The sequence below is a fragment of the Chlorocebus sabaeus genome, chromosome 21, assembly GCF_047675955.1.
Source record: "Chlorocebus sabaeus isolate Y175 chromosome 21, mChlSab1.0.hap1, whole genome shotgun sequence".
Taxonomy (NCBI): domain Eukaryota; kingdom Metazoa; phylum Chordata; class Mammalia; order Primates; family Cercopithecidae; genus Chlorocebus; species Chlorocebus sabaeus.
The window spans coordinates 131652715-131678825 of record NC_132924.1 but is presented as its reverse complement, the minus strand read 5'-3'; the positions used below and the strand labels follow the sequence as shown (position 1 = coordinate 131678825).

The 26111-nt window shown below is 50.3% G+C and overlaps 1 protein-coding gene across 7 annotated transcripts in view; it reads left to right on the top strand.

The window, feature by feature from the left end:
• The window catches only part of VIPR2 (vasoactive intestinal peptide receptor 2), a 109475-nt gene extending 84531 nt beyond the window's left edge, over nucleotides 1-24944 (top strand). For 4 of the 7 annotated variants that reach the window (XM_073009579.1, XM_073009580.1, XM_073009582.1 and 1 more), the window contains 7 exons: nucleotides 7850-7991; nucleotides 13954-14104; nucleotides 14840-15109; nucleotides 16223-16292; nucleotides 16567-16658; nucleotides 18784-18913; nucleotides 18982-20186. In XM_073009579.1, coding sequence (XP_072865680.1) covers nucleotides 7850-7991; nucleotides 13954-14104; nucleotides 14840-15109; nucleotides 16223-16292; nucleotides 16567-16658; nucleotides 18784-18913; nucleotides 18982-19254 — 1128 coding nt within the window. In that variant the 3' untranslated portion in view covers nucleotides 19255-20186. Of the gene's footprint in view, nucleotides 1-7849; nucleotides 7992-13953; nucleotides 14105-14839; nucleotides 15110-16222; nucleotides 16293-16566; nucleotides 16659-18783; nucleotides 18914-18981 lie in introns of all 7 variants that reach the window. The other 3 variants (XM_073009581.1, XM_007983668.3, XM_007983666.3) reach the window with 3 other exon arrangements.
• The last annotated feature ends 1167 nt before the right edge of the window (nucleotides 24945-26111 follow it).

The following is a 26111-nucleotide window of genomic DNA, read 5'->3' as shown; positions in this document are numbered from 1 at the left end:
TTTTAGCGGTTACACTTTCACAGGACTTAAGGTGGTTTTCTTTGTATTTCTCCTTCTTGGGGTTTGTAGAGTTCCTTTAATCTGTTATTGTCTTTTATCAGTTTCAAAAAACTTTGTGGCTAGCATCTCTTCAAATGCTGCTCCTTCCTCATTCTCCTCTCTTCCTAAAACTCCATTTCCCATGTATTATCTTACTATTTTTTCCTATATTTTTCATATTTTTGGTTTCTACTTTAATCTAGACATACTACTGATCCAATTCATAGTACTCGCATCTGCTGTGTTACGTTAATGTTAGTCCCCTTTATTTAACTCTTAATTTCAAGGTTTTTTAAGTTTTAAATTTTCATTTGATTGTCTTAATTTTATTATCTAATAAAATTCTCCATCTCTTTATCTGTTTTCTTAAATATATTAATTTTATAGACTCATGTCTTAAAACACTAGCATCTGAATCTCTATTGTGTTTTTGTTTTTGTTTTTGTTTTTGTTTGTGTGTGTGCGTGTGTGTTTTGAGACAGAGTCTGTCTCTGTCACCCAGGCTGGAGTGCAGTGGTGTGATCTCTGCTCACTGCAACCTCTGCCTCCCGGGTTCAAGCAATCCTCCTGCCTCAGTCTCCCAAGTAGCTAGGATTACAGGCGTGCACCACCATGCCCAGCTAATTTTTGTATTTTTAGTGGAGACGGATTTCATCTTGTTGGCCAGGTTGGTCTCGAGCTCCTGATCTCAAGTGATCAACCCACCTCGGCCTCCCAAAGTGCTGGGATTACACGCGTGAGCCACCGTGCCCAGCCAGTGTTTTTTCTTTTTAACTTGGCTTTTGATTACTTAGTGCTGTTTCTGGCATAGCTAGTAATTGTTACTGAAATTACAAATACTTAAATTGCAGAGGCTTCAGGTGATTATCATACTGCAGAGGATTTGAATTTTTCATGGTAGGAAGGGCAGACCAGCCTGGGCCATCGGGGCCACGTGTGTTTGGGGCTGGGTTTGGGCCTGCATTTCAGGCTTCAAGCAGCCGGGTGCTCTCTGATTTGTCGTCACTCTGGGCCACAGCTATTTGGAACTCCCCCATGAAGGTCTGGGAACCCCGCCTCCCTCAGGCCCTGAATCCTGCCACTTGCCACCCAGTACCCATGAGGCTGCAGGCATTTCCCCCAAGTACTCAGCCTTGGCCGCTGCTTTCTGCTTTATTTTTCAGCCTCTCACCCAACACACAACCATCTCAGAGACCAAAAGGATTTGGATGCAGCCTCTATTTCCTTTCCTGCAGAGTCGTTGCTCCCCAAGGGTCACCCAACAGCCCTTATCTCCCATTTCTGCTCCGGCAGGTGAGGCTGCCCTCACTCTGGCCCTGGCTGTGGGCTTGTCCTTTCTGAACACCCTCCGTACCAGAGAACTAAACCAGCAGACACCCACAGAGGCCCTGGAGGGCCCAGGCGCTCCCCACAGTGTCATTGCCTTCTCCCCAGAGTCCGACCCTTTGATCCCCGTGGCTGCGGCTGCTCCCCAAAGCCTTCGGGCAGCTTTTTAGGGTCACCCTGATCCTTTCCTGAGGGGTTCTCCTTCACGGCCACAAGTGGAGGTCCTCTTTAGGGTGTGTTCCAATTAAGTCTTCTCTGAAGCAGAATTTAAGTGTTCTAAGAGAGTTATAAACAAAATGTTCTGAATACTTTTTAGAAAAGCAAGATGTCACATAAAGTTAAGCTGCAAGAAAGGTTCATGTTGGCATTTGATGAGGGTCTTGCTGGAAGAAGAGAATTCCAAGAGAGACAGTTTTATGGGAGTGTGTGCTTGGCAGAGGAACAGAGACGCCCAGAGTCCACCAAGGGTGCAGGAACGGGAGTGGCATGTTGATAGAAAAAATAAAAATAAGGCTCAAGAAACTGAAGGCTAAGAATGAGGAATCTTTTGAGTGGGAGAGAAGGGTCCTCCATACCTTGAACAAGTGGACCCAGCAGAGGTTTGTGGAAGAACTAGAGAAAGCCCCTGGAGCTGTGCAGGACATCGGGAAGGGCTAAGCTGAGTGCATGCTGGCTGTGGAGGAGTTTAACGGGTGCCAGCCCAAAGAGAGAGCTGAAAAGGCACGATCCCATAGCTGTCGGGGTCAGCAGTGTCCAACAGAAGCATAAGGCAAGCCAGTAGCATAATTGTAAGTGTTGTAGTGGCCTCATTTTAACATTTTCTTTTAAAAATAAAAAGAAACCAGTGAAATTAACTTTAATAATACATTTTATTAAAGTTGTTAGATCCAAAATATTACTTCAGTATGTAATCAATATAGAAGAATATTAATGAGCTACTTACATTCTTGTGTTCAGAGTACGTCTTCAAAATCCAGTTTGTAGTTCACACAGCGTAGTTCAATTTGGTCACTGGTTTGTATTGGAAATACTTGACCTGCCTTTACAGTTTTAAAATTTACAGTTGAAAAAGTTGTTCAAACATACCTAGCTGTCCAAACATATGTAAAAGTTCTCCAGCAAGTCACTAGGGCACCAGGAGTCATTTCCCTTTACTATTCACATCCACATTAACAAAACTAGGTCACCATTTTTAGAGAGAGTTGCTTTAACTTTGAAGCAAAAGCACCTTTGTTTGCAAATTATGTCTTCTCAAATTAAATAAGCTTACCCTTGTATCAGCTCGGTATAACTAATGTCAAATTCCAAGGTGCAATGCATATATTGGCATACAACTCTAAATTCGTTGCTTAGAAAAAGTGTTTCTCAAATTTATACGGTATTTTTCTGCCAGTTTAAATGGTTCTCTTGATTGTAATTAAAATATTCTGCATATTTATTCATGTTAGAAAAATATTAAATCACTAATTCTGATTTATATTATGGAAAGTTTTTTTTTCCACATAATTTTTCATACCTAGCTATGTCACAAATGAGCTCTCTTTTCTTCAAGGTTTCTAAATCAACAGGATAGCAGTGAGAAAACATAAATTATATTGTCATTTTGCCTTTGATAATTGGATATTTGGGAAGCACTTATTGTTTGAGAAAAATCTTCACTTGGAGTTACCAATAGAGTGAATATTGTAAAATTCTTCCATGACTCACCCAAGCATTGGCAAAGAACACTAGATCATTAAGTTCATTGTCTCGTTTCTTTCAGCTGTTGTGTAAATGCTCAGCGATTCAAACCTTTTGCACATAAATATTGAAAGATTTTAACAACTACATTCTTGATGGTTTTTCTAGAGTCTGCTTCATAAAATGGAACACAAATATTTTCAACAGTATTATACAGTGGAATGAAGCAATAATGGAAATATCTGTCCCTTGTTTTAAATTTCAAATGAATTGCAATAAATTCAGATTTTTGACCTGCCATAGCTGGAGCAGTGTCTGTCATAATAGAAACTAGTTTTTTCATATATAACTGAATTCTTTGACAAATGGAAACTATGAAAAAATATTTACACCATAATTTCTAATTTTTAGGCCATCAATTGACATTTGTTTATAAATTTGGAATTCCTCTGAAATTAAAGAATTCAAACTATTAATTGTCCAGTGAGTGTCTCTTAACCACACAACTCATCAAAAACCAAAGAAAAGTACTTGCAAATTTTCAAGTTTTAAATTAAAGGATACTTTATATTTTTTTTTTTTTTTTTTTGAGACAAAGTTTCGCTCGTGTTGCCCAGGCTGGAGCGCAATGGTGCAATCTTGGCTCCTGAGTTCAAGCACCTGGGTTCAATCTCAACCTCTGCCTCCCGGGTTCAAGCGATTCTTCTGCATCAGCCTCCCAAGTAGCTGGGATTACAGGCACCCACCACCAAGCCTGGCTAATTTTTGTATTTTTAGTAGAGACAGGGTTTCACCATGTTGGTCAGGCTGGTCTTGAACTCCTGACCTCAGGTGATCCACGTGCCTCGGCCTCCCAAAGTGCTGGGATTACAGGCATGAGTCACCGTGCCTGGCCCAGGATCTTTAATAATATTAGAAAGGCCTTGTACTCTGTGGGCAATAGTTTGGCTTAATTGAAAATTTGCACTTTTTGTAAAATATCTTTCTTAGTTTGTTCTTTATATTTCTCTAACAAAATTTCCATAAATGAAATAAAAATTTAACATCCTTTTGGATAAAAATTATTTTTCTTTTTTATGCAAGAATCCAAATTGTTTTACAGCTGGCCATAATTGTTTGAAAATTTGAGGGGTAGGGTGGATTTTCAAAATTTGTGGTAAAATACCCATAACACAAAATTTACCATTTGTGCCATTTTAAGGTACACAATTCCTTGGCATTAAGCACCTTCACAGTGTTGTGTAATTATCACCATTATCTAGTTCCCGAACTTCCTATTGTCCCAAAAGGAAGCCTCCTATACATTAGGCAGTCACTCCCCATCCCCCCCCCCCCAGCTCCTGGAAACCAGAATCTGCCTTCTCTATGGAATTGCCTCCTCTGGATGCATCATACAGTATGTGGCCTTTTGTGACTGGTGTCTTTACTTAGCAGAATGTTTTCAAGTTCCATCCACGTCAGTACTCCATGCCTCTTTATGTTTGAATAGTATTTAGTTGTGTGGATATGCCACATTTTGTTTATCCATTCATCTGCTCACGGACATTTGAACTGTTCCACCATTTGCCTGTTGTGAATAGAGCTGCCGTGAACATTCATGTACATGTTTTGTTTGAATACTTGTTTCCAGCTCTTTGGGGTGTATACCTACAAGTGAAATTCTGGGACATATTGTAATTCTCTGTTGAGAAATCACCAAACTGCTTTCCACAACGACTGTACCATTTTACATTTCCACTAGCAATATATGAGGGTTCCAGTTTCTTCACACCATCCAATACTTTTTATTTTGTTTTCTTAATTTATTATTATTATTACTATTGCCATCCTAATGGTATGCAATGATGTCACATTATGGTTTTATGTGCTTATTGACCATGTATCTTCTTTGGAGAAATCGATAGTCAAGTCTTTGCCTATTTTCTAATTGGGTTTTTGTTGTTGAGTTGTAAGAGTTATTTGTGTATTTTGGATACTAATCCTTATCAGATATTTAATTTCCAGACATTTTCTCCCATTCTGTAGGTTTTCTTTGAACTCTCTTAGTAATGTCCTTTAATACATAAAAGTTTTCAGTGTTGATGAAGTCCACTTTTTCTGTTGTTTTCTTGCTGTGCTTTTGGTATCATGCATAAGAACATAAGAAATCCAACAGAGCCTAATAGACTTGTTGTGGCTGACACCACAAGTACACAGGAAATCCAAAGGTCATGAATATTTGCTCATATGTTTTTTCAGAAGAGTTTTACGGTTTTAGCTCTTACGTTTAGGTCATTGATTCATTCTGAGTAATTTTTAATATGTTGTGAGGTAGGGGTCCAGCTGTATGATTTTACATATGGACATCTAGTCATGACAGCACCAATCGTTAAAAAGACTATTCTTTCCCTATTGAATGTCCTTGGCACCCTTGTCAAGAATCAAATGGCCATAGATGTGTAGGTTTAATTCTGGACTCTCAGTTCTATGCTGTTGATCTATATGCAGTGCCACACTATTTGGTAGTCTGTAGTAAGTTCGAAATTGAGATGGTGAGTTCTTCAGTTTTGTTCTTTTTAAGATTGTTTTGGCCGTTCAGGATCCCTCATAATTCCGCATGACTTCAGGATCATCATTTTGGCACTCCCCGATGCGTTTGCTGGTGCACTTGACGGAATTCCACAAGTCTCTTAGGCTCTTGGGCTCTCCTCGTTTTCCTTCATTCCTTGTTTTCTTTCTGCTCCTCATACTGGATAATTTCATTTGACCTCGCTGCAAGTTCACAGATGACTTATTTTGCCTGCTCAAATCCAGACCGGGTGCGGTGGCTCACGCCTGTAATCCCAGCACTTTGGGAGGCCAAGGCAGGTGGATCACATATGGTCAGAGGTTTGAGACCAGCCTAGCCAATATTGTGAAACCCCATCTCTACTAAAAATACAAAAATTAGCTGGGCATGGTGGCAGGTGCCTGTAATCCCAGCTACTCAGAAGGCTGAGGCAGGAGAATCACTTGAATCAGGGAGGCAGAGGTTGCAGTGAGCCGAGATTGCACCATTGCACTCCAGCCTGGGTGACAGAACAAGATTTCGTCTCAAAAAAAGAAAAAAAAGAAAAAAAAACCTGCTTTGGCCTCCCCCAGTGAATCTTTTAGTTCAATTGTGCATTTCAGCTCCAAAATTTCTACATGGTTACTTTTTGTAATTTCTGTCTATCAATATTGTCTATGTGTTGAGATATTGTTCTCATGGTTTCCTTTATTTGTCCATGGTTTTTTGTTTTAGGTTTTGTATTGTTTTGTTTTGTTTTTTTGGTTATTTTTTGGGGTTTTTTTTTTTTTGGTGGTTTTTTTGTGAGTTTTGTTTGTTTGTTTTGTTTTTTTGCTTTTTAAGCATATTTAAGACACTTTATTTAAAGTTGTTGCCTACGACCTTAAGTCAGAAACTTAAGGTAAATCTATTTCATGTGATGCCTCAGGGATAATTTTTGTTGATTCATTTTCTTTCTCCTATAAATGGGTCATATTTTCTCTCTCTCTCTCTCTTTTTTTTTTTTTTTTTTTTTTTTGCTCTATATTTTTTGTTGAAACTGGGCATTTTGAATATTCTGATGTGATGACTCTGGAATCACATTCTCCCCCCTCTAGGATTTGTTGTTTCTTGCTGCAGGTTGTAGTTGTTTATTTAGGGATTTTCTAAGCTATTTTTATAAAGACTCTTGGTCTTTAGTGGTCTCTGAAGACTCTATATACTTTTAGCTCAGTCATCAGCTAGTTATTTGACAGAGATTTCCACAAACACCTGGAGTCAAAGAGATAAAAAACTGAAAGAAAAGAAAAAGTGCCCTCTCTAGGCCTTTGTAGGCTGGCTCTGTGTTGGGAACACTCCTTCAATGCTTAACCAGCCTGTTTGCAGCTCTGCCTTAGCCCTCGCTGCCTACTTGTGCTGAGCCTAAAGAGCAGCCTGAGATAACAGCTTGTGGGATTCCCTTGTCCTTTCTGCCCTGAACGTGCACCTGGATTTCTAGGTTCCCCACTTCATGTGAGAGCTTCTTGAAGCCCTTATTCTCCAAGATTCTCACTCCCCAGCTTTTCCTCTCAGGCTATCAGAGGGCCTGTTTTTTGCCTCCACTGCCAAGTATTTCCTGAGGTGGCAGGAGCTTATACGTTCAGCTTCCAGCATGTCTGCAAAACCACTTCTCAGCCTGAGGATTCTGAGTCTTTTGCCCAGAACCCACAGAAAGATCAAAACAAACACAATTCCTTGGGTTTATGAAATTCCTCCAGGACCAAGTACCCACAATAGTAACATGGGCTTCTGTCTTCAAAATGACCACCATGTTGGGGTGGGGTGGACAAAAGGTGAACTAAATACAACATGCTCTCTGCCTGTTCAGGGCCTTTCCCTCCAGCTAAGGGTTCACTTGGTTGCCATAAGCCTTTGAGTATCTTTGTTGTTGTTGTTGTTGTTGTTTCTTGAATGGTCCCTACACTACCATTTTCACTGACCTCCTTTGTTGGGATTTTAACAGTTTTTTAATTGTTGAATAGGAAACTTGTTATCAAATTCAATATGTATTTGCTAAAAACATTTCTTCATCTCATCCACTTTTATTATCTCAAAAAAATTCTTAACAGAGCTTTTTCATTTTTCTCTGCCACAGCAAATTGCAGTTGCCATTCATGGTGAAATCTGCTTCTTGCCCTCAACTCTTCTATTTTTCTCTGCTTCTCTGATCATAGTATGAGTTTCTCATCTCTGTCTGGTTTTCTCTCCCTCCCTCCCCTTCCCCCACCAATTCCTCTCTCCCCCACTCCCCAACCTCAGGAAGCTGCACTGCACCAGGAATTACATCCATCTGAACCTGTTCCTGTCCTTCATCCTGAGAGCCATCTCAGTGCTGGTCAAGGACGACGTTCTCTACTCCAGTTCGAGCACATTGCACTGTCCCAACCAGCCGTCCTCCTGGGTAAGGCTGTCCCCACCACAGGGTCCCACTGTCTTGTCCCTTTGTCTCTGTTCCCCCTTCTCACGATGAGGACGTCTCAGTGCTGGTGCAGGGTCCCTGGCTGAGAAACAGAGAGCCTGGTAGAGAGGCTGGGGCCAGAGCAGGCCCAGTTGGCGCTGAGACATGGGGGTGGCACTGAGGCAGGGAGGGTGGGGGTCCCAGGCACCGTCAGGGCTAGGAAGTGAAAGGGCCCTGAGCTCTGACCCCCATGGAGCTAGACTGAGGAAAGGCACACCCTTCCTCATACACATCTGGGTTAAGAAATCTTGGTACAGATGAACACACACAACTCTGTTGCTTTCTATCTGAATCTCCTAGATTCTGAGCAGTAAAGACTTCCTTCCAGATTGCTGGAAGAACTTGATCTGTGCCATGGGTAAATTCCATGCAAAGCCTGATTGTGAACCCAATTGCGTGTCTGTGAATATCTTGGGTCCAACTCTTTGATTTGAGGATAATCTTAATTATTAGTTCCTACAAATGCAGTACAGGATGTTTCACTCCACCTACGCCCTTCTCCCTCGGCTGTATTTGTGGTGGTTATTGGTGGTTATCTAGCACCTAATCAAGTCAGTTTAACATAGCAAGTGCTGTTGAGCGCCTCCTACATGCAGGCCGTTCTACCAAGCACATCCCTGCTGGCCCAGAGCACTCCACATGCTCAGTATCTTTAGGAAGGATTCATGCCCCAGGTACCTCACTCAACCCAACACCCTCGCTACCAAGGTTCTTCTGAAGGAGCCAGGAGCACTAGACTTGGATAGGTCTGTCTGCTGGCACAGATTTGAATTAACTTAGTTTTAAGGTAGTAATGCCGTTTATAACCGCACAGACGTCAGCTGTTTCATAGCGTCGTCTTCATGCAGGAAATGTGCCTCTGGGGATAAGCTGGCGTGTGATGCCTGTGAATCAGATTTGCTGTGATAACAAAATTAACAAGATTCTTCACCTGGCAAGCCCCTGTCCCCAGGTGGAGTTGGGCCCCTGGAGTTCCTGTCCTGGGAAGAGGGTCTCCTCACATATATAACGGTGGTCAATGCCCATAAGAAGTGTGAGGACAGTGTCAGATTCTCTCTCACCAAGATGGTTTCAGGCTTCACTCTGCAGATCCCCCTGCCCTTAGCTCTTCATGAAGAAAGACACTTGACACCCTCGACAGACACTTGACAGACACTCAGAGGACCACTGGGACCCATGACAGACCCTCAACGGACCCATAACATCAAAAGCAGTGACCCAAGACAGACCCTTAGGACCCATGACTGACTCTCAGGACCCGTGACTGACTCTCAGGACCCATGACGGACCCTCAACGGACCTATGATGTAGAAACCAACGACTCATGACAGACCCTTGGGACCCGCGACATAGAAAGCAGTGACCCACAACAGACCCTCGATAGACCTTTAGGACCCTTGACAGACCCTCAGGACACACAACAGACCCTCAGTAGACCCGGGCGGACCCTGGAGGACCTGCGACATAGAAAGTGGTAGCCCTCGGGACTGGGTGCTGGCCTGGAGCAGCAGCTCTCTACTCTCCCCTACCGCTTCAGTCCAAGAGGAGTGCCCAGAACCTCCGAGGCAGAGTGGATTTGAGCCAGCGTGGCTGCCCCACTGGGAGGGCCTGGCCTCCCACACACCGCACAGAGCCTCCTCTAAATGCCGGGCTGTTTCTGTGGACACTGTGGGTGAACCCTCATTCGCCTTTAAAAGAGCTGTTGCCCCATTTCACAGACAAGGAAACTGAGCTGAGGGAAACCCAGCAACTGGCCTGGAGTCTCGGGATCCAAAGCCCAGGTGCAGGTGGGGCCCCACGACACCCAGCAGCACGGAGCCTGTTCCCAGCCTCGAGCTCTGTGAGGACAGAGGGAGTCGGCTTTGCCCCTTATGCCAGATGCCCCGTGACTCTAGTACCCAAAAGGGGAAAGCAGAGGCAAAGGGAAAAGCATGTGACCGACGGAGGAGGGAGGGGACAGAGGACAGGAGGGAGGGGAGATGCCTGAGGCCAGAGAGGAGCCAAGCTGGGTCTTCCCTCTTGCTGTCCTCTAAAGAATGCTCAGGCTTTAAATAAACAAGTCAGCCAGAAATACAGTCAGACCTCAGCATAAGGGACAGGAAAAATATCTTTCCTTCCAGTTGCATTTTTTTGTATATTTTTTGTTCCCAGCTGACTTCACCAAACCAAGATTATCCTCCCAAGCAGAACACCTGGGGCAGCCCCCCACAAAATAGGTGCAGGGTCTTTTTCTCATGACATCAGGATCAGCCAAGAACATGAAAAGTTCTCTTCTTGGCCCCTTCCACGCGGCCTAGACAGAGGCACAGTTTCCTCTGGGGCCCTGGGCTGTCCCTCGACATGGAGCGGACCTGCCCTTTATTCTCACTGTCGGCCACCGCAGGTTCCCCCGGGTCTGTGGGACTCCCAGAGGCACACCCCTAGGCTTCCTAAGCTGAGTCCTGCCTGCCTCACATGCACGTGTGCAGGTACTCACACGCTCACACAGCGGCTCCCCGACAAGGCCACGAGGCTGAGGAGGGACCAGCTGCTGATTGGGCACTGGGCCTTGGTGGGTCTCCTGGCTGGGGGTCCTCACATCAAGGCTGTGGGTGGCAGCTGGCCCTGGAGGCCCCTCCTGCGGTGCTCTGGAGCCAGTGTAATGAGGTGTGAAGGTCACACTGTAGGAAATGAAGTCAGTAGAGGCCTTGTCATTCCCCAAAGCTCCCTTCCTCACAGTGTGCTTGTTTGGTGAATGGGCACATGGGAAAAAATGCAGAGATGTTTTTGTTACCATTTAAAAGAAAATGGAATCGTCTTCAGCACACTCCTTCTGCATCCTCTTTGCTCCTTCAGCAGGATGTCCCAGGGCCCCACCAGGTCGGCGCCTGCTTTCAGGCGGCACACAGCCCCTCGTGTAGCGTGGCGTTCTCCACGTAGCCCGTCCCCCGGTGTGGGGTCTGCTCTGCCCTTTATTTTTCTCTTTTGCCACTGCGGGCATCACCGGACATGTGTCTTATGGACAGGTGTTCTTATTTCTGTCGGATGGAACTCGCCAGTGAGGCTGCAAGGTCCGAGGGTGTCTCCGTCCTCGTGTGCTGCTGTTGCAGACATTTGCTTCTCAGTTCTGGAGGCCTGAGACCAAGGCACCACCAGATTCGGGTCTGACTTCTCTGTGTCCTCACGTGGTGGAAGGGGCGAGGGATGTTGCTGGGGTCCCTTTACAGGGGCACTAATCCCATCGCAAGACTCCACCCCTGTGGCAAGGCTGCACACACTAACACTTCCACAGCGGGTGGGCTTCAACACATGAATTCTGGCAGCATAAAGAAGCCTCCCGCCCACTGCAAAGGGCATGCATATTTTTATTTTTTGTTTTGTTTTGTTTGTTTTGTTTTTGGCACAGACTCTCACTCTGTTGTCCAGGCTGAGTGCAGTGGCATGATCTCAGCTCATTGCAACCTCCACCTCCCAGGTTCAGGCGATTCTCATGTCTCAGCCTCCTGAGTAGCTGGGATCACAGGCAGGCGTCACCACACCCAGCTAATTTTATTTTATTTTATTTTATTTGTATTTTTAGTAGAGACGGGGTTTCACTATGTTGGCCAGGCTGGTCTTGAACTCCTGACCTCAAGTGATCCACCCACCTTGGCCTCCCAAAGTGCTGGGATTGTAGGTGTGAGCTGCCACACCCAGCTGCCTGTGTATTTGTAAATTGTAGTAAATCTATCTTGCTAGGTTGCCTTCCAAAAGGCTGAGACAGCTGACAGCTGCATGTAGGATCACACCAGAGCCCAAAGACCTGACTGGTTTTGCCGTTTTGCCTGTCTGGTGGCGTTGGCACTGCCTCTGTGGCTCTCATGCACAGTCCGGGGCAGGGCACCTGCTGAGAACTGGCATCTTTCCACAAGCTGTTCCGGCCCTCTAAAACACCACATTCATCTGTAATATTGGTATCATAAAAATTAAACATTTGTCCTTTCCATTGTAAATATGTTTCCAAATTCATCATTTGTCAATTGTATTTTTATGGTATTTTTGCCATCCAAAAGCTTTTAAAGTTTATATAACCAAAATTGCCTTCTATCCTTTTAGCACTTCTTGTTTTCATTTCAGATTTCCCATCTTAGTTAAGAGATTTCTATTCTGAGATTGTTCATTTGTGTCTTGGTTCATCTGCAATTTACTCCTTGTGTTTAAGACGCGGTCTTTTACCGAGAGACAAAGGAAGGCACGTTGCATCCAGATGGGTCACCAACTCCCAGAATCCCACCTCCCAGAGATTTTAAAACTTGATTTATTTCACTTTACTATTCAAATGAGTGGCAATAAGCCACAAATGGACTTACTGTGACTCTCCTGTGTTCACGGCTGTGTTATCATGTGTGTCTTTCCACGGAAGAGGTTCTGTCCTGATGCCCAGGGCAGAACTTGCTGGGATCTGAGTGTCCATTCAGCAGGTGTTGACACACGAGATCCGCGTGCAGGCGCTCGGCTCACTGTGGTGGCAAAGATGGACAATAAGGGTAACTCTCACCTGTGCAGTGCCTCAGAAAATGAAGCACCTACTCTGCTGTTCTTAGGAAAAAGAAAAAGCAGAAGGCGGCAAGGCAGATCCAGAGCGCTGGGAAGGTCAGGGGCAGCCTGCAGGGCTCAGTGGCTCTCAGGACCCTGGAGGCCAAATTGAAAGGCCACCATATGAAAGTATAAGTATATCCGCCCATATACACGTATAAGTATATCCACCCATATATATCTACCCATATGTAAAAATATATTCACCCATGTATATGTATAGGGATAGCCATCTGCTATATGTATATAGTATATCCACCCATATATATAAGTATATCCACCTACAAATATGTATAGGTGTATCCATCTGATATATGTATCAGATACCTATATCTGCCTGTACATGTGTATATCTACCTACATATGTCTATAGGTATATATGAACATAAATATAGAAATAAGAATGGAAATGAAAATACTATTTTTCAGCACACTTTATATAAGCTTAGTGATTAAAAGTAGCAGTTTCGTGGTTGCTCATGAAGCTGAAATGCCTGGTACATTTAGTTAGATGAAGGTCTGAGAGATTAAAATAGGTTTATTTTATATAATATGTAATCCTTTCCCAGTGAAAATCCTTTTAAAATCTTGTCAGAAAATATTTTATTTGCTAGATTTCTCTTGTTTTCCCCTTTATTTTTTCATGTTTTATTAAGTTACCCAATATTAAAACCAGTTTTTTACAATTGAGGAACTTACATAGTTGTCAAAAATTTAAAAGAAAAGTCTGGGGGCCTGGTGTGGGTCCATTGTTTTCTCTTCCCAGGCACAGTTGCTAGTGAGGGCAACTGGCGGGTGCCCCACCCTCTACCTGCACTCGTGCTCTGTTCACACAAAGGGACAGAGGCCAGAGTCCTGGGCAGCTGCAGGGCCCCTGCCACCCACACCTCGCCCCTGGGACCTCCTGCTGGCTCTTCGGGTTCTTCTTTGCTGGCTGGCGGGACCACTGCGGGGGGTTCCTGTGGGGAAGCAGGTCAGAGAAGGGGAAGTGGAGGAGCCGAGGGGAGGGGCCAAGAACAGGAGGGCCAGGGAGCTGTGTGGCCTAAGACCTTCCAGCAGTAAGTGAGCTCCTGGCCCGCAACAGTGAGTAAGCTCGTCTCAGGGAGGGCTGTTCACAGTTGCCTCTGCAGTGATCTTGCCCTGGAGCCGCGGATACAAAGGGCCCGGTGCTACCAGCAGGCATTCCTGGCCAGCACCCTGGCCACTGTGTTAATCACTTCCCTTCCTGATGGCACCGGTGTCTCCTCCTTCCTTGCACAGACACCAAGCGCCCTGTGTCCTGCAGCGGCACTGCCTGCTGGAGCTGTTGTTACCGGATGAGGTCATGCTCTCCTCTGTTTGCGGTTTCCAGGTGGGCTGCAAGCTGAGCCTGGTCTTCCTGCAGTACTGCATCATGGCCAACTTCTTCTGGCTGCTGGTGGAGGGGCTGTACCTCCACACCCTCCTGGTGGCGGTGCTCCCCCCCGGAAGGTGCTTCCTGGCCTACCTCCTGATCGGATGGGGTAAGCGTGGCCCTTCCGACCCACAAAACCTCCATCCCATCCCATCTGACCAAACACCACAATCACTTTCAGCTCAGAAAAACACTTTGCCGCCCCTGTAGAATGCATGTCAGGGTCATATCATGAAGAGCTCTTCTAGGATGACTGGAGGCCCCTACGAACAACACGTTAATATTTCTGGTAACCAGGAACCTAGTTTAAAATACTCCCATTCCTGGCCCCTTTTACCCCAATTCAAACTGGGCTAACAGTGTCCTCCTCCCCGCCTCTACCCAGTTCACCTTTCACTGAGGGTGGGGATCAGAGAGGAGAGGGGTTGAGGCCATACCAGGTAGCGGAAGCCTTGCCTTGCCCAGGGTTGGAAAGGGGTGCAAATTCGGGACGTCCTCATGGACAAGATGAGGCAAACGCAGCCGATAGCTCCACGGGTGGCCGCAAAATCAGTGAACACATCTCCTCCTCCACACGTTCAACTCCGTGGCCTTCAGTAATAACACTTCCCATGTGGAATGGCAAGTCTCAGATTCTCGGCTCTCAAGCATGTGTTTAATTATCTTCACTGCTTACTAAGGCATGAGCATAAACTTGTAAATATTTACAAAGACTTTAAACAAGAGATTGCACTTATTATTCCCGGGAGAACGAGTGTCCTTGAGGGTTTTGCTGGTGAAGGCACCCACCTGTGTGCATGTGCACCGCTCTGATCCACCCGCGTAACCAGGGATCTCTCTGTAGGCCTCCCCACCGTATGCATCGGTGCGTGGACTGCAGCCAGGCTCTACTTAGAAGACACCGGGTGAGTCCATGCCCAGACCGCAACCTCGAAAATGGGCCCGGCAACATCTGGCAACACGAAGTCCTTTGGAAGCCAGGAGGTTACCTGGTTGGAAGGACAGGGAGCGTTTGCGGCCAACCGACAGCCACGCAGGAAGCTTCTGGGCGATTCATGGGGAGAAATCCTATGAGGTTGGAGTATTGGAGGAAGCCCCGTGCAGGAGACAGGAAGTGAGCCAGGTTTTGCAGCATAGTTGAGATTGGGATAAACCAGGCAGAGACTGGGAGCCCCTTCTGTGGGCACAGCGATGTCCACAGAAGAAAACCAAGTGCCCTGCACGTTGTTTACCTGTAGCAAAGTGGAAGGTCAGGTGATGGTGGCTGCAGGGCCCCCCAGCACTCCCTAAGCACCGGTCTTGGCTTGTGCGGCCCGGAGCGATTCTCCCCTGCGCTTGCCCTGAGTGAGACTGCAGCCCAGACATGAGCACACGTGGTTCCGGCACAAATATCCTGCCTTCTAAAGGGCCTCAGTGTGCATCGGTTATCCACTGCTAAGTAACAAATCACTCCAAGATTTGGTGATTTAAAACACCCACTGTCTAGTTACGGTGTGATTCTGCACCTGACGACCTGGGAGGACTCAGCAGGGGCACTTCTGGCCTTAAGGACTGGTCCCCCTTGGTCCCCTTCAGCCAGTCTGAGACTGCACCAGCCGGAAGGTTCCTGCATGGACCCAGGTCTGTGATGGAGTTTCTGCTTTATGGGAGGGCTGCAGACTCCCAGCGCAGGGTGTAGACCCTGGGGAGAATCACTGAGGCGTTTTACAAGCCAGGGGTCACAGCTTCCTGCTGGAGACACCCCATGCACTGAAAATCAAAATGAAATGCGGCTCACCCACCTCAGTCACTCTAAGGACGTTTTAAAACCTTTGCCATACACATGCAAACCATTTGGGAGGTGAGGGGAAGCTAATTTTCAGGAGGAAGGTTCTTTTCTCCTGATGTCGGCAGAAAGGGGCCGACACGCTTTCATGCTCAGAGTGGAGGGCGTCAGCAGCCGTCCTGCCCTTGTCCCGGCTTCTGGGGCCGTGCTTCTATTCCTCCTACTCACAAGCCGACCATTGTTTTGAGAAGCATAAAACGAAACACAGTCACTCGCTGGGACAGATTCCTTTACGATCTGTCAGTGCAGAGAAATTGTGCTTCCACGGTGGGGGGAGCGGGCAGGTTGGGGGGGGCAGACAGCCCCACTGGCAGGCACAGGCACAAGGCAGGCGCTCATTCTCCTGTGCCCGTCTTGCAAAAGTGGTCGGTGGTAACCTGATTTCCCGTCTCTCTCCGACAGTTGCTGGGATACAAACGACCACAGTGTGCCCTGGTGGGTCATACGAATACCGATTTCAATTTCCATCATTGTAAGTCGCCCCTGTTGAAGCGTGAATTACCTGTGGAGCCACACACTTAGGCAGACAGCAGGCCTGCCATCCTTTATTAAAATGACCCCATTCCACTTATCCACTCAGCCTTCCCGGAAAAGGGCCCCTTCAGGCCTGTGGACCCCCACAGGCGGTTCCCAGGGAAGAAGGGAGGGACTGAGGGAGTGGAGGGGAGGGTCGAAATCAGGTGGACTTCAGGGCAAATTAGGGATCCACGTATCCGTTTCACGAACTTATTGTCTCTTTTGTGCAGGTCAATTTTGTCCTTTTCATTAGTATTATACGAATTTTGCTGCAGAAGTTAACATCCCCGGATGTCGGTGGCAACGACCAGTCTCAGTACAAGTGAGTGTGTGTCCCGGCCTGGCCGTCCCTGGTGGGGATGCTGTATGGAGACAGGAAACCCTGCGCTGCCAGGAAGGCCCTGGAGGTGCAGCGACTCGGGTCAGGGCTCGAGGCTAGACCCCAGGGCTCTGTTCCTGCCCAAAGCTCAGAGAGGCACTGGACAGCATTTCCCTGGCTAAGTAACAAATCACTCCAAAATTTGGTGGTTTAAAACCCCCACCGTCTAGATAGGGTGTGATTCTGCACCTGACGACCTGGGAGGACTCAGCCGGGGCACTTCTGGCCTTGGCGACTGTGAAAGTCAGGCACCATTTCTTTTATTTGAAGGCCAGAAGAAAGTCCTCTTTAGTGCGCTTGCTTGTTTAAGCATCTGCCCACTTGCATGTTATACAGCCTGTCTTTTTCTCCTTGGCCACACATTATTTTTATTTTACATTTAATTCTGTCCCCCCTCAGACCACATGGTCCATGGCCGTGTGTCTACTGCCAACCCTAATAGCAGGCCTTATACTTAATAACAATTCAGAAAGTGTTCCCTGCCCGTGTGATTACATGAAGATGGCATCGTGAGCTCCCTTCAGTAGGTGAAGACAGGACAGATGTTCAGCCAGTCACCCCCAGTCATCCAGCTAATTCATGATGATCCAGGGAATCTATAGAGTAATGCAAAGACTCCATAAATTTATATCAAGAATTTATTTTTTTAAAAAAAAAAAAGGTAAAAACTAAAATTCAAGTATAAACTAAACACTGACTTGGTGTGGAAATGGTTGGCCCAGCCCAGAAGGCACCTTGGGCTCAGACTGGCCGGGATGGAAGGGCGCAGGAACCCCACCATCCGGCCTAGGAGGGTGCCTGGCCTGCATTTCCCTTTTCTCCCACCTTAGAAAACAGGGGTGGATTTGGGGAGGGGTGGTTAGACAGGAGCATGGCCAAGAGCCCCAAAGCTGGGTGCAGATACCAGCCGGTGCCCTGAGGGAAGTCACTTTGCCACTCCATGCCTCAGCTTCCTCATCTGTAGGATGGAAGTAATAATGTTACTAAGGTTAGGAGGATCAATGCAGTCTGTATTTGCAGGACATTTGCTGCCTGGCACCAGAGTATTGCAAAAGAGTCTGGTAAACCAGAGAATCTAATTCTGCCATGTGGTATCTAAATCCAGGGAGTATGCGTCTCTGCCTGCCCACATGAGGGATGGGATCCCATGTCAGACCCTGCATGGCAGCATGACCTTGTCCCTGGTCAGGGGAAGCTGGTGGTGTCTGCGTGGCAGAGACCCCAGAATAAGTCATTCTTGGTTGCCCTTCAGGTTGGACTTGGATTTCCTGTGAATCTTGTTTAGCTTCTTTGCTGACCTTTGCATTGGTTCTTGGGGAGTATTTGTTAAATAGGACTCGGAGATGGATGCTTTTATTTTGGAAACAAAATTAAGTGGGGACAATAACATCGGTTCGCTTTCCAGGACAACAGAAAAGGCCGAGACACCCTTGAGGCCACACGAGGTCCTTTCTGTGTAACTCTCTGGTCACAGAAGTAGCAAAACCTCCCTGGACAGGGGCCAGGAGCTCAGCCACAGGGAGGCCTCCTTTCCAGCAAACTTCAGATGCATTAATAGAGGGAATGAGGTGGGTCCCTGCCGCTGACTGAGGGGCCTGGCTCCCACAGAGCCCAGCTGTTGTGAGCTGCTGGTCCGGGAGCAGGATGGGGCCTCGTCATTTAAACGTGCACATGGCCACGGTGGAGGCCAGCCTTCTTGTCCGGTGCCTGCCTCAGGATGGGCCGGGCTCCCAGGCAGGGCCTGTGCAGGTTTTGGGTCATTCACAGGGAATCTTTCCCCTGCCAGCCATGAACCCCAGAACACAGCGTGTGTCCTTGTGAGGGAATTTGGGAGAAACACACTTTCTGGAATGCACGGTCCCGGGCCCTGAGTGCTGGATCTGCACAGGGGCCTCAGACATAAACGTAAAGAAGCAGTGGATTTTCTTGTTAGGTGGCGATTCCAGTGGTGGAGAGGGAGTATGGAGCCCCTCCCACACCCAGCTGCCCGGTCCTGAGAAAGACCCTGCCAGGCGTGCAGTGGGTTTGCAGGTCCCGCAGCTGAGCTGGCTTCTCTCCTTCCGTGCAGGAGGCTGGCCAAGTCCACGCTCCTGCTCATCCCACTGTTTGGCGTCCACTACATGGTGTTTGCCGTGTTTCCCATCAGCATCTCCTTCAAATACCAGATGCTGTTTGAACTGTGCCTCGGGTCGTTCCAGGTAGGTATGCAGAGGCGGCCACCCTCCCCCGAGCGCGGGTCCTGCCTGACCTTCTCTTCTCATTGCAGGGCCTGGTGGTGGCCGTCCTCTACTGTTTCCTGAACAGTGAGGTAAGTTCATGGCTGCCTTGGAACCACGTGCAGGTGCTCAGTTGGTTCCTGAAATGCTGCCCAGCCTGCTGCCGTCGTCCCCACACGCGCCTGTCTTCTGTGGGCTGGACTCACTGCCCAGGCCCCCACAGTTCTCTGTGTCCCCATCAGAGAACCCACAATGACACAGGCAAACCCACTCTTCTGGGCCCAGCTTCCAAACCCTGCCGTCCCTCTGTGCACCCCAAGTAGCATCGACTGCCATCCCTCTCAGAGCCCTCTTGGGAAAGCTCCCAGCCGGGTCTAGACAGAATCCGTTTTTCCCCATGGACAGCGGCTTGCTCCTGCACAGCTTGTGAGTCCCAGAAAGCCCGGCTTGGGTTGGGGGGTGGGGCTGCAGAGCATTCTGTGAGTCCCTGGGGACGAAGCCAGGAACCGAGCTCTGCCCTGCGTTCATCCCCAGCCAGGGGTGCTGTCTCTGGGCTGCTCCAGCGGCCTCACCCCGTCCCCTGACCCCGACCCTCCCGCCCCACGCTGCGGTCGCTGACGCTTTCTTTGCTTGACATGCACCTTTCACCAGCACGGCTTCTGCAAAGCTGAGCCTGTATGGTGCCACTTGTCCTTCTCCCTCCTCTGCTTTCCGGGCACCCCTCACTCATCCCCACCCCCTCCCAGGGCTAACATTCCCTACCCGCTGGGAACAGGGAAGGAGATGGAGGCCCAGCACTGTCACATCCCCGGCTGCTAAGGAAAATCTTTCCAGAAAAAACAAATTAACTATCTCGGACTGTGGGACAGCGCTTGCCGTAGCAGTGGGGACGCCTGAACCACCCATGCACAGCCTTAGCGTGGCTGCGACCCCCCCCTCATGTGGCCTCCAGTTCCCGCTCCGCTCCCTCCAGCCTCTTCCCCGAAGCCGTTTCTGTTTCTGTCCGTCTGATGGGAACACAGATGTCGCCGCACCCTCCACACCGGACTAGGCGGGAGGGAGAGCTGGAGGCTCCGTGGCTCCCAGAGCACCCGCACGCCCCTGCCCAGGCTCACAGGCGTTCCCGGTGCCCTCCCCTCCCCAGGTGCAGTGCGAGCTGAAGCGAAAATGGCGAAGCCGGTGTCCCACCCCGTCCACGGGCCGGGATTACAGGGTCTGCGGCTCCTCCATCTCCCGCAACGGCTCGGAGGGCGCCCTGCAGCTCCACCGCGGCTCCCGCGCCCAGTCCTTCCTGCAGACGGAGACGTCGGTCATCTAGCCCCGCCCCGCCCCGCCCCGCCCCGCCCCGCCCGTGGGGCTGCTGCTGAGCGGGCTGAGACGCCGGCTTCCCCCTCCCAGCGGCCCGAGCCCCCCGCGGGCGCTTCCCCCTCCCAGAGGCCCGAGCCCCCCGCGGGCGGCTTCCCCCTCCCAGCGGCCCGAGCCCCCCGCGGGCGGCTTCCCCCTCCCAGCGGCCCGAGCCCCCCGGCGGGCGCTTCCCCCTCCCAGCGGCCCGAGCCCCCCGCGGGCGCTTCCCCCTCCCAGCGGCCCGAGCCCCCCGCGGGCGCTTCCCCCTCCCAGCGGCCCGAGCCCCCCGCGGGCGCTTCCCCCCTCCCAGCGGCCCGAGCCCCCCGCGGGCGGCTTCCCCCTCCCAGCGGCCCGAGCCCCCCGCGGGCGCTTCCTCCTCCCAGCGGCCCGAGCCCCCCGCGGGCGCTTCCCCCTCCCAGCGGCCCGAGCCCCCCGCGGGCGGCTTCCCCCTCCCAGAGGCCCGAGCCCCCCGCGGGCGCTTCCTCCTCCCAGAGGCCCGAGCCCCCGGCGGCCGGGCCAGCGCGGTCCTGGCGCCTCAAGCTTGTCCACTAAGCCGCATACCTGGAACGGGGGTCGTGTTGTCACTGACTCGATGTAAACTCCAGCATTTAGATAATCTTGTTCAAAATGTGTTTCAGCGAAATAGTGGGATCCATTTTTTTTTTTTTTTTTTTTGAGACAGCCTCACTCTGTCGCCCAGGCCGTAGTGCAGTGGCCGGATCTCGGCTCACTGGAACCTCCGCCCCCGGGTTCCCGCCATTCTCCTGCCTCAGCCTCCCGCGTAGCTGGGACTGCAGGCGCCGCCGCCACGCCCGGCTAATTGTTTTGTAGTTTTGATAGAGACGGGGTTTCACCGTGTTAGCCAGGATGGTCTCGATCTCCTGACCTCGTGATCCGCCCGCCTCGGCCTCCCAAAGTGCTGGGATTACAGGCGTGAGCCACCGCGCCCGGCCCAAGAGAATAGGGGAGCCAAGGAGCAAATGTGGAAATGCAGTTGTGTGGGTCCAGCACGAGCCGGGGCGCCCACCGGGTGCCGTCTGTCTCACATCAGGCGGCCTCCCAGGTCCCGTAAGGGCAGCCCCCTCATCTGCAGGACAGAGGGAAGCCACTCAGGGCCCCCCTGACGTTAGGACCAGCAGAAATCAACAGGAGGGCAGCCCTCCTCCCTCCAGGGGCCCCCACCCGGCCCACCCGCCCAAGCCCTGCCCCACCCAACTTTTTCCACAGGGCTGTTCTGCCTCCCCAAGGAAGGTGGGCTGAGGAGACCATCAGATCAGGAGAGCAAGGTCATGCAAGAGGGGGCGTCTCCACACAGGTGTTCGTGGGACCCTCAGCAGCCTCAGGAGGTCACCTGCCGCCCTGTGGGAGCCACAGAGCCGGACGCTCAGCCCCAGGCTAGCTGCAGCCAGGCCTGCAGGTCCCTGGTGATGGCGTTATGTGGGGCGCAGGATACAGCTGGGTGGGAACTATTCTCTTTTTAACAAAAATAATCTTAGAATCATTTCTGTCCAAATGGAGAATTATTTTAACAACATATAAAACTGTTTCAAGCCCTCCTCCCCAGAGCTGGCGCTCAGCAGCCCTAGCGGCTGTTCCTTCAGGCGAAGGGTTATTTGCAGACGTGGGGAGGGTGTCTGGGGACATTGCTGAGCTGGCTGCAGAAGGGTGGGGACATCAGGGCACAGTCTCCACGCCTGTGCCAAACGCTGGTCCCCACAGCGCTCGACGGACCTCAGCAGGCTGCCCAGCCCTGGCCCAGGTGCCTCGACTGCAGGTCTCAGTTGTTGTGAGTGCATTTGACTCCGCTTTTCCCTTCAAAATGAACATCTTGTTCCCGTGCATTGGTGGCATCACAGACCCCAGCTGGAGCACGGTGCCAAAGGCCAGGACAGCCATGCCAGGAGGCAGCCACAGGGAAGCTCACACATCCTGTCAGCATCACCTTGGTTTGCAAAACCCACGTCCCCAGTAAAATGAGGCCAGACAGAGGGGCTGTTAGGATGGCAAAGCAGCAGTGTCCAGAGACCCCTCAATCCCCAACGGTCTGCAGCCTGTCCTGCACACCCTGCCAGTCACGTCCCATCCTGCACGCCCTGGGCCACGCTGGCCACACTTCTCTGCTGCAGCAAGCTCATCCCTGGACTTCTGGGAGAATGAACCCGAGGTTGGTTTGGAGACGCAGGTGAGGTGGTCAGAGGATCTAGAGAACAACTCACCCACCATTTCTGGGGGCCACAAAGGCTCCATCAGAGACTGATGCTGGGGAGCAAGTGACCCAGGCCAGGTGCCCAGGAAAGGATGGCTGAGTGTGTGGAGTGCAGCGACAGGGAGGCAGGTGGATGCAGCAGACCCCAGGTTCAGTGCAGCCCCTCAGCTGCTCCTCCCCTGTAGAGTTTGGACAGACCCACCCCCAGCCTTGCCTGGCTTTAAAAGGACAAAAGGGAGCATCCCCCACCCACTCTCAGGGTTTTGAGGAAACAAAGATTTGTGGTAACTGAAGGTGTTGGGTCAGTGGCCAGGTGCGGACACTGAGCTGTGACCCAGAGAGGACGTTGAGGAAGTGGGCGGGAGCGGTCGCGTCAGCCGGTTACCAGGCACTGGTTGTGTGGTTGACAGTCGGTGGTTGGGTGTGGGAGGTCATCAGTCATCAGGTGTGCCCGGGGACGTTCTCCTCTCAGCTGCACATGTGCCAGTGTCCAGCGGAGCCGAGGACTGGTTCCTCCTGCCTGGATCAGGTGTGCCCAGGGGATGCACTCCCCTCAGCCACGTGTGTGCCACTGTTCAGCGGAGCCGAGGACGTAGAGGGGCAAGCTCCCAGCTGTTTCTAACAGATGCCTGGTGAGCAGGGGACATGGGACCCCGCGGTCAGCAGTTGTCTTTAACTGTCATTGTGTGTGGAATGTCCTCCATGTGGCAGGAATGAGCTGTGTAAATACTTCAATAAAACCTGACTTCACATCTGCACGCTAAGTAAGAATTTGCTCTGACGAGACCTGAGGCCCTGGAGGGGACGCTTGGTGTGTTAGCCGTGGCTGCTGCGTTCAAATGAAAACAGAGCTTGGATGGGGAAGGAGAGGGTCCCGCCAGCCACAGGGCACCAGGGAGGACGTTGGAAACAGCCAGTCCTCCCTGAAGTCAGTCCCCTGTCAGAGGGTCGCCGCTGGGGAGCCTGCGTCTGGCAGCTGTGACGTGTGAGCAGTGCCCTGGGGAGGAGGCGCCTGCACACCCAGCCTTGTCCTGCCGCACCCAACACGGCCTCTGTCAGCTCTGCAGAGCCCAAGAACCTGTTAATAGAGCAGGATTGCATGCAGGAGTGTGTGTGTGTTCACATGCCGCACACGCATGTGTGGGTGTGTGCGTGGGGGGTGGGTGTGCACACGTGTGTGTGCCTGCATGTGCACATATATGCGAATCTCTGTGTGTGCTGAGCCTTAGCCACATTTATGCTACAAGCAAATAAAATATATTTCTAGTGAACTCCACGCTCCACCAAATGGCTGTGTTGTCGGGCGAGATATAGCTGGTAAAAGCCACATTCCCAAGTAGTCAAACTTAGAGTGAGCCAGACCAACCAGCCTCTGGTGACTTTCCTAAGAGCAAAGCAGATGGGAAGGGGGAAAGGGGCTGGGCACACAGCCCTCCAGGGAGTCACTGTTTTATCTGACTCAGGAGCTTAGTGTCCGTTTGCCTGAGGTGGGAAATATTCAGCCGCTGAGGAGACTCAGCCCTGACCGGAGGCAGAAGGTGCAGGGCCAGGGGCCACTCTGAAGACGCCCCTCCTCCATCCATGGCAGTAGGTTCGTTCTTTCTCATCACCAATGGCAGCTTTTTAATTGGCTGTTTTTTTCAGGCTTTCAGATGACAGAAAATATACAGGAAAATTACAAAACATCAAACTCTGTGGGCAAAGACTACATAGAAAGTGAAGTCCTCTGCCTGCCTCCTCCTCTCTCTGGGGGAGACTCGTGCCCGACTGAAGCAGGGTCTCAGTGCCTTCCTCCATCGGTGCAAACCTGTCTGCCTCCTGCTCTTTCTTCCGTTTATTTGTGGGAATCGGGCTAAATTGTGTGAAGCTTCTGCAGCTGTCTTTCTCCCGCTGAGACAGGTCATGTCCATCTTTCCCATCGGAAGGTGCACACCTCGTGATTTTTACCGCTGCGTAACATTCCACAGCCTGGGCCTGGTTGGTTTGACTGATTCCCTGCTGGCGAATGTGTGAGTTATTTTTGCAGGTGTTTCTGTGTTTACCCGAGTATTCCCTCACTGTACGCTCCTGAAGGGGAAGGGTTAAAGGGCACGCACGTTTGGCTCTCAAAGGGTGTTTGCTGTACGGCTCTGCCACCCCTCACCAAGCACCCTGCCCTGGGTGTGTGGGAAACTCCTCCATTTGCATGTCTTGAATAGTTTCTTCACAGGTTTTTTCTTTAACTCTGATGAAAGCTGAACCTCTGCCTGACACACGCACATCGCAGCTGCTGTGTCTCCAGGGGCCCCGCACGCATGTCCGCGTGCCAGTCGACAAAGTCACTCCCATTCTCGGGACCCAGGACGAGGACAGGAGTCGGCCTCTTGTCTGCAGGCGTCAGCGGCCAGTGGCGTTGCTTTGTGTCAGCGCACACTGCTTGTGGGCGGGCATCACAAAGGATTTAGGGCGCCTTTTATACTGAAAAGTCTTCTTTGGAAGATGGAGAGAAAAGGGGCTGTCAGCTCCTTTGTGTTCTCTGAAGGTTTAATGAGGAGAAAGGTGCAGGCTGCGAGGACAGCGGGGGGCCCACGTGTTCCACTTGTGGAAACAGTCCCTTCCCAGGACACCCTGCAGGCCCCGTGAAGCGGGCGCCCCAGGGCTATTACCGAGATCTTTTGTAAATCTTCTATTCAGTACCTGGAACTGAAGAAGCAATAGGAAAAATAAACTATCAAAATATAATACAAAATAATGAGACCTGGTGGGACCAAGCTCTCCCTCTGAGACTCAGGGTTCTACGTAGCCTCATGCGTAAAGGTTCCATGAATAAAGTCGAGGAAAGCCACACAGGAATTCGGCGCACCTCAGAAGCACAAGCTGTCATGGTTTAAATCCTAGGACTGTGAATCCAGATGTTAAATGTGTGACTTTCAAATCATTAAATCATGACTGTTCTTTCAGATTTAAAAGCACGCGATATCACGAAGCTCTACCGTCCCATGACTCAGTTGTGCAGATTTTCGCATGGCTTGGATGGATTACGCTCTCTCAAACCCATCGGCATGCAGTGGAGACCTGAGTGTCCATTCCTACCTCTGGAGAAGCCAAAGACACCGCCATAGGCTCTGTGCCTCCAGTTTCCATTTAGAATTAGTATTGTATAATTATTATGAAGAGTCTGAGGGAAGGGGATAAGAAGGAAGCTGTGAGAGGACAGGGACTTTCCTTGTCAGGGGCGACAAGGGCCGGGTTCAGTACAACAGGAGGGAGCAGCAAGGAGCTCCAAGCAAGAGAGCAGAGGGCAAAGGGGAAGGTCACCAGGAGTGTCCAGGACCTGGGCACGGCCTCCAAGCTGTGCAGAAAACACAGGGAAGGGGTTGGACTTGAAATCACTCTTGATGTGTTCATTCTTTTGATGGTAACACTGCCCTGCAAATGAAGCAGGCAGCCTGTGGCTCCAGGGGCACATGTGGTGGTCAGCCACGCCCAGTCTGCACTGCGTCTCCTCGTCCATCCATCATCCAGCCAGCCATCTTAACTGTGTGACCGCACGTGAGCATTGCAGAAACAGCGCGAAGCATTCCGAGCTGTGAGGATGGATGATGGGCAGCCCTGGAGCCAGGCCTGGTGCCACGAGTACCCAGCAGGTCT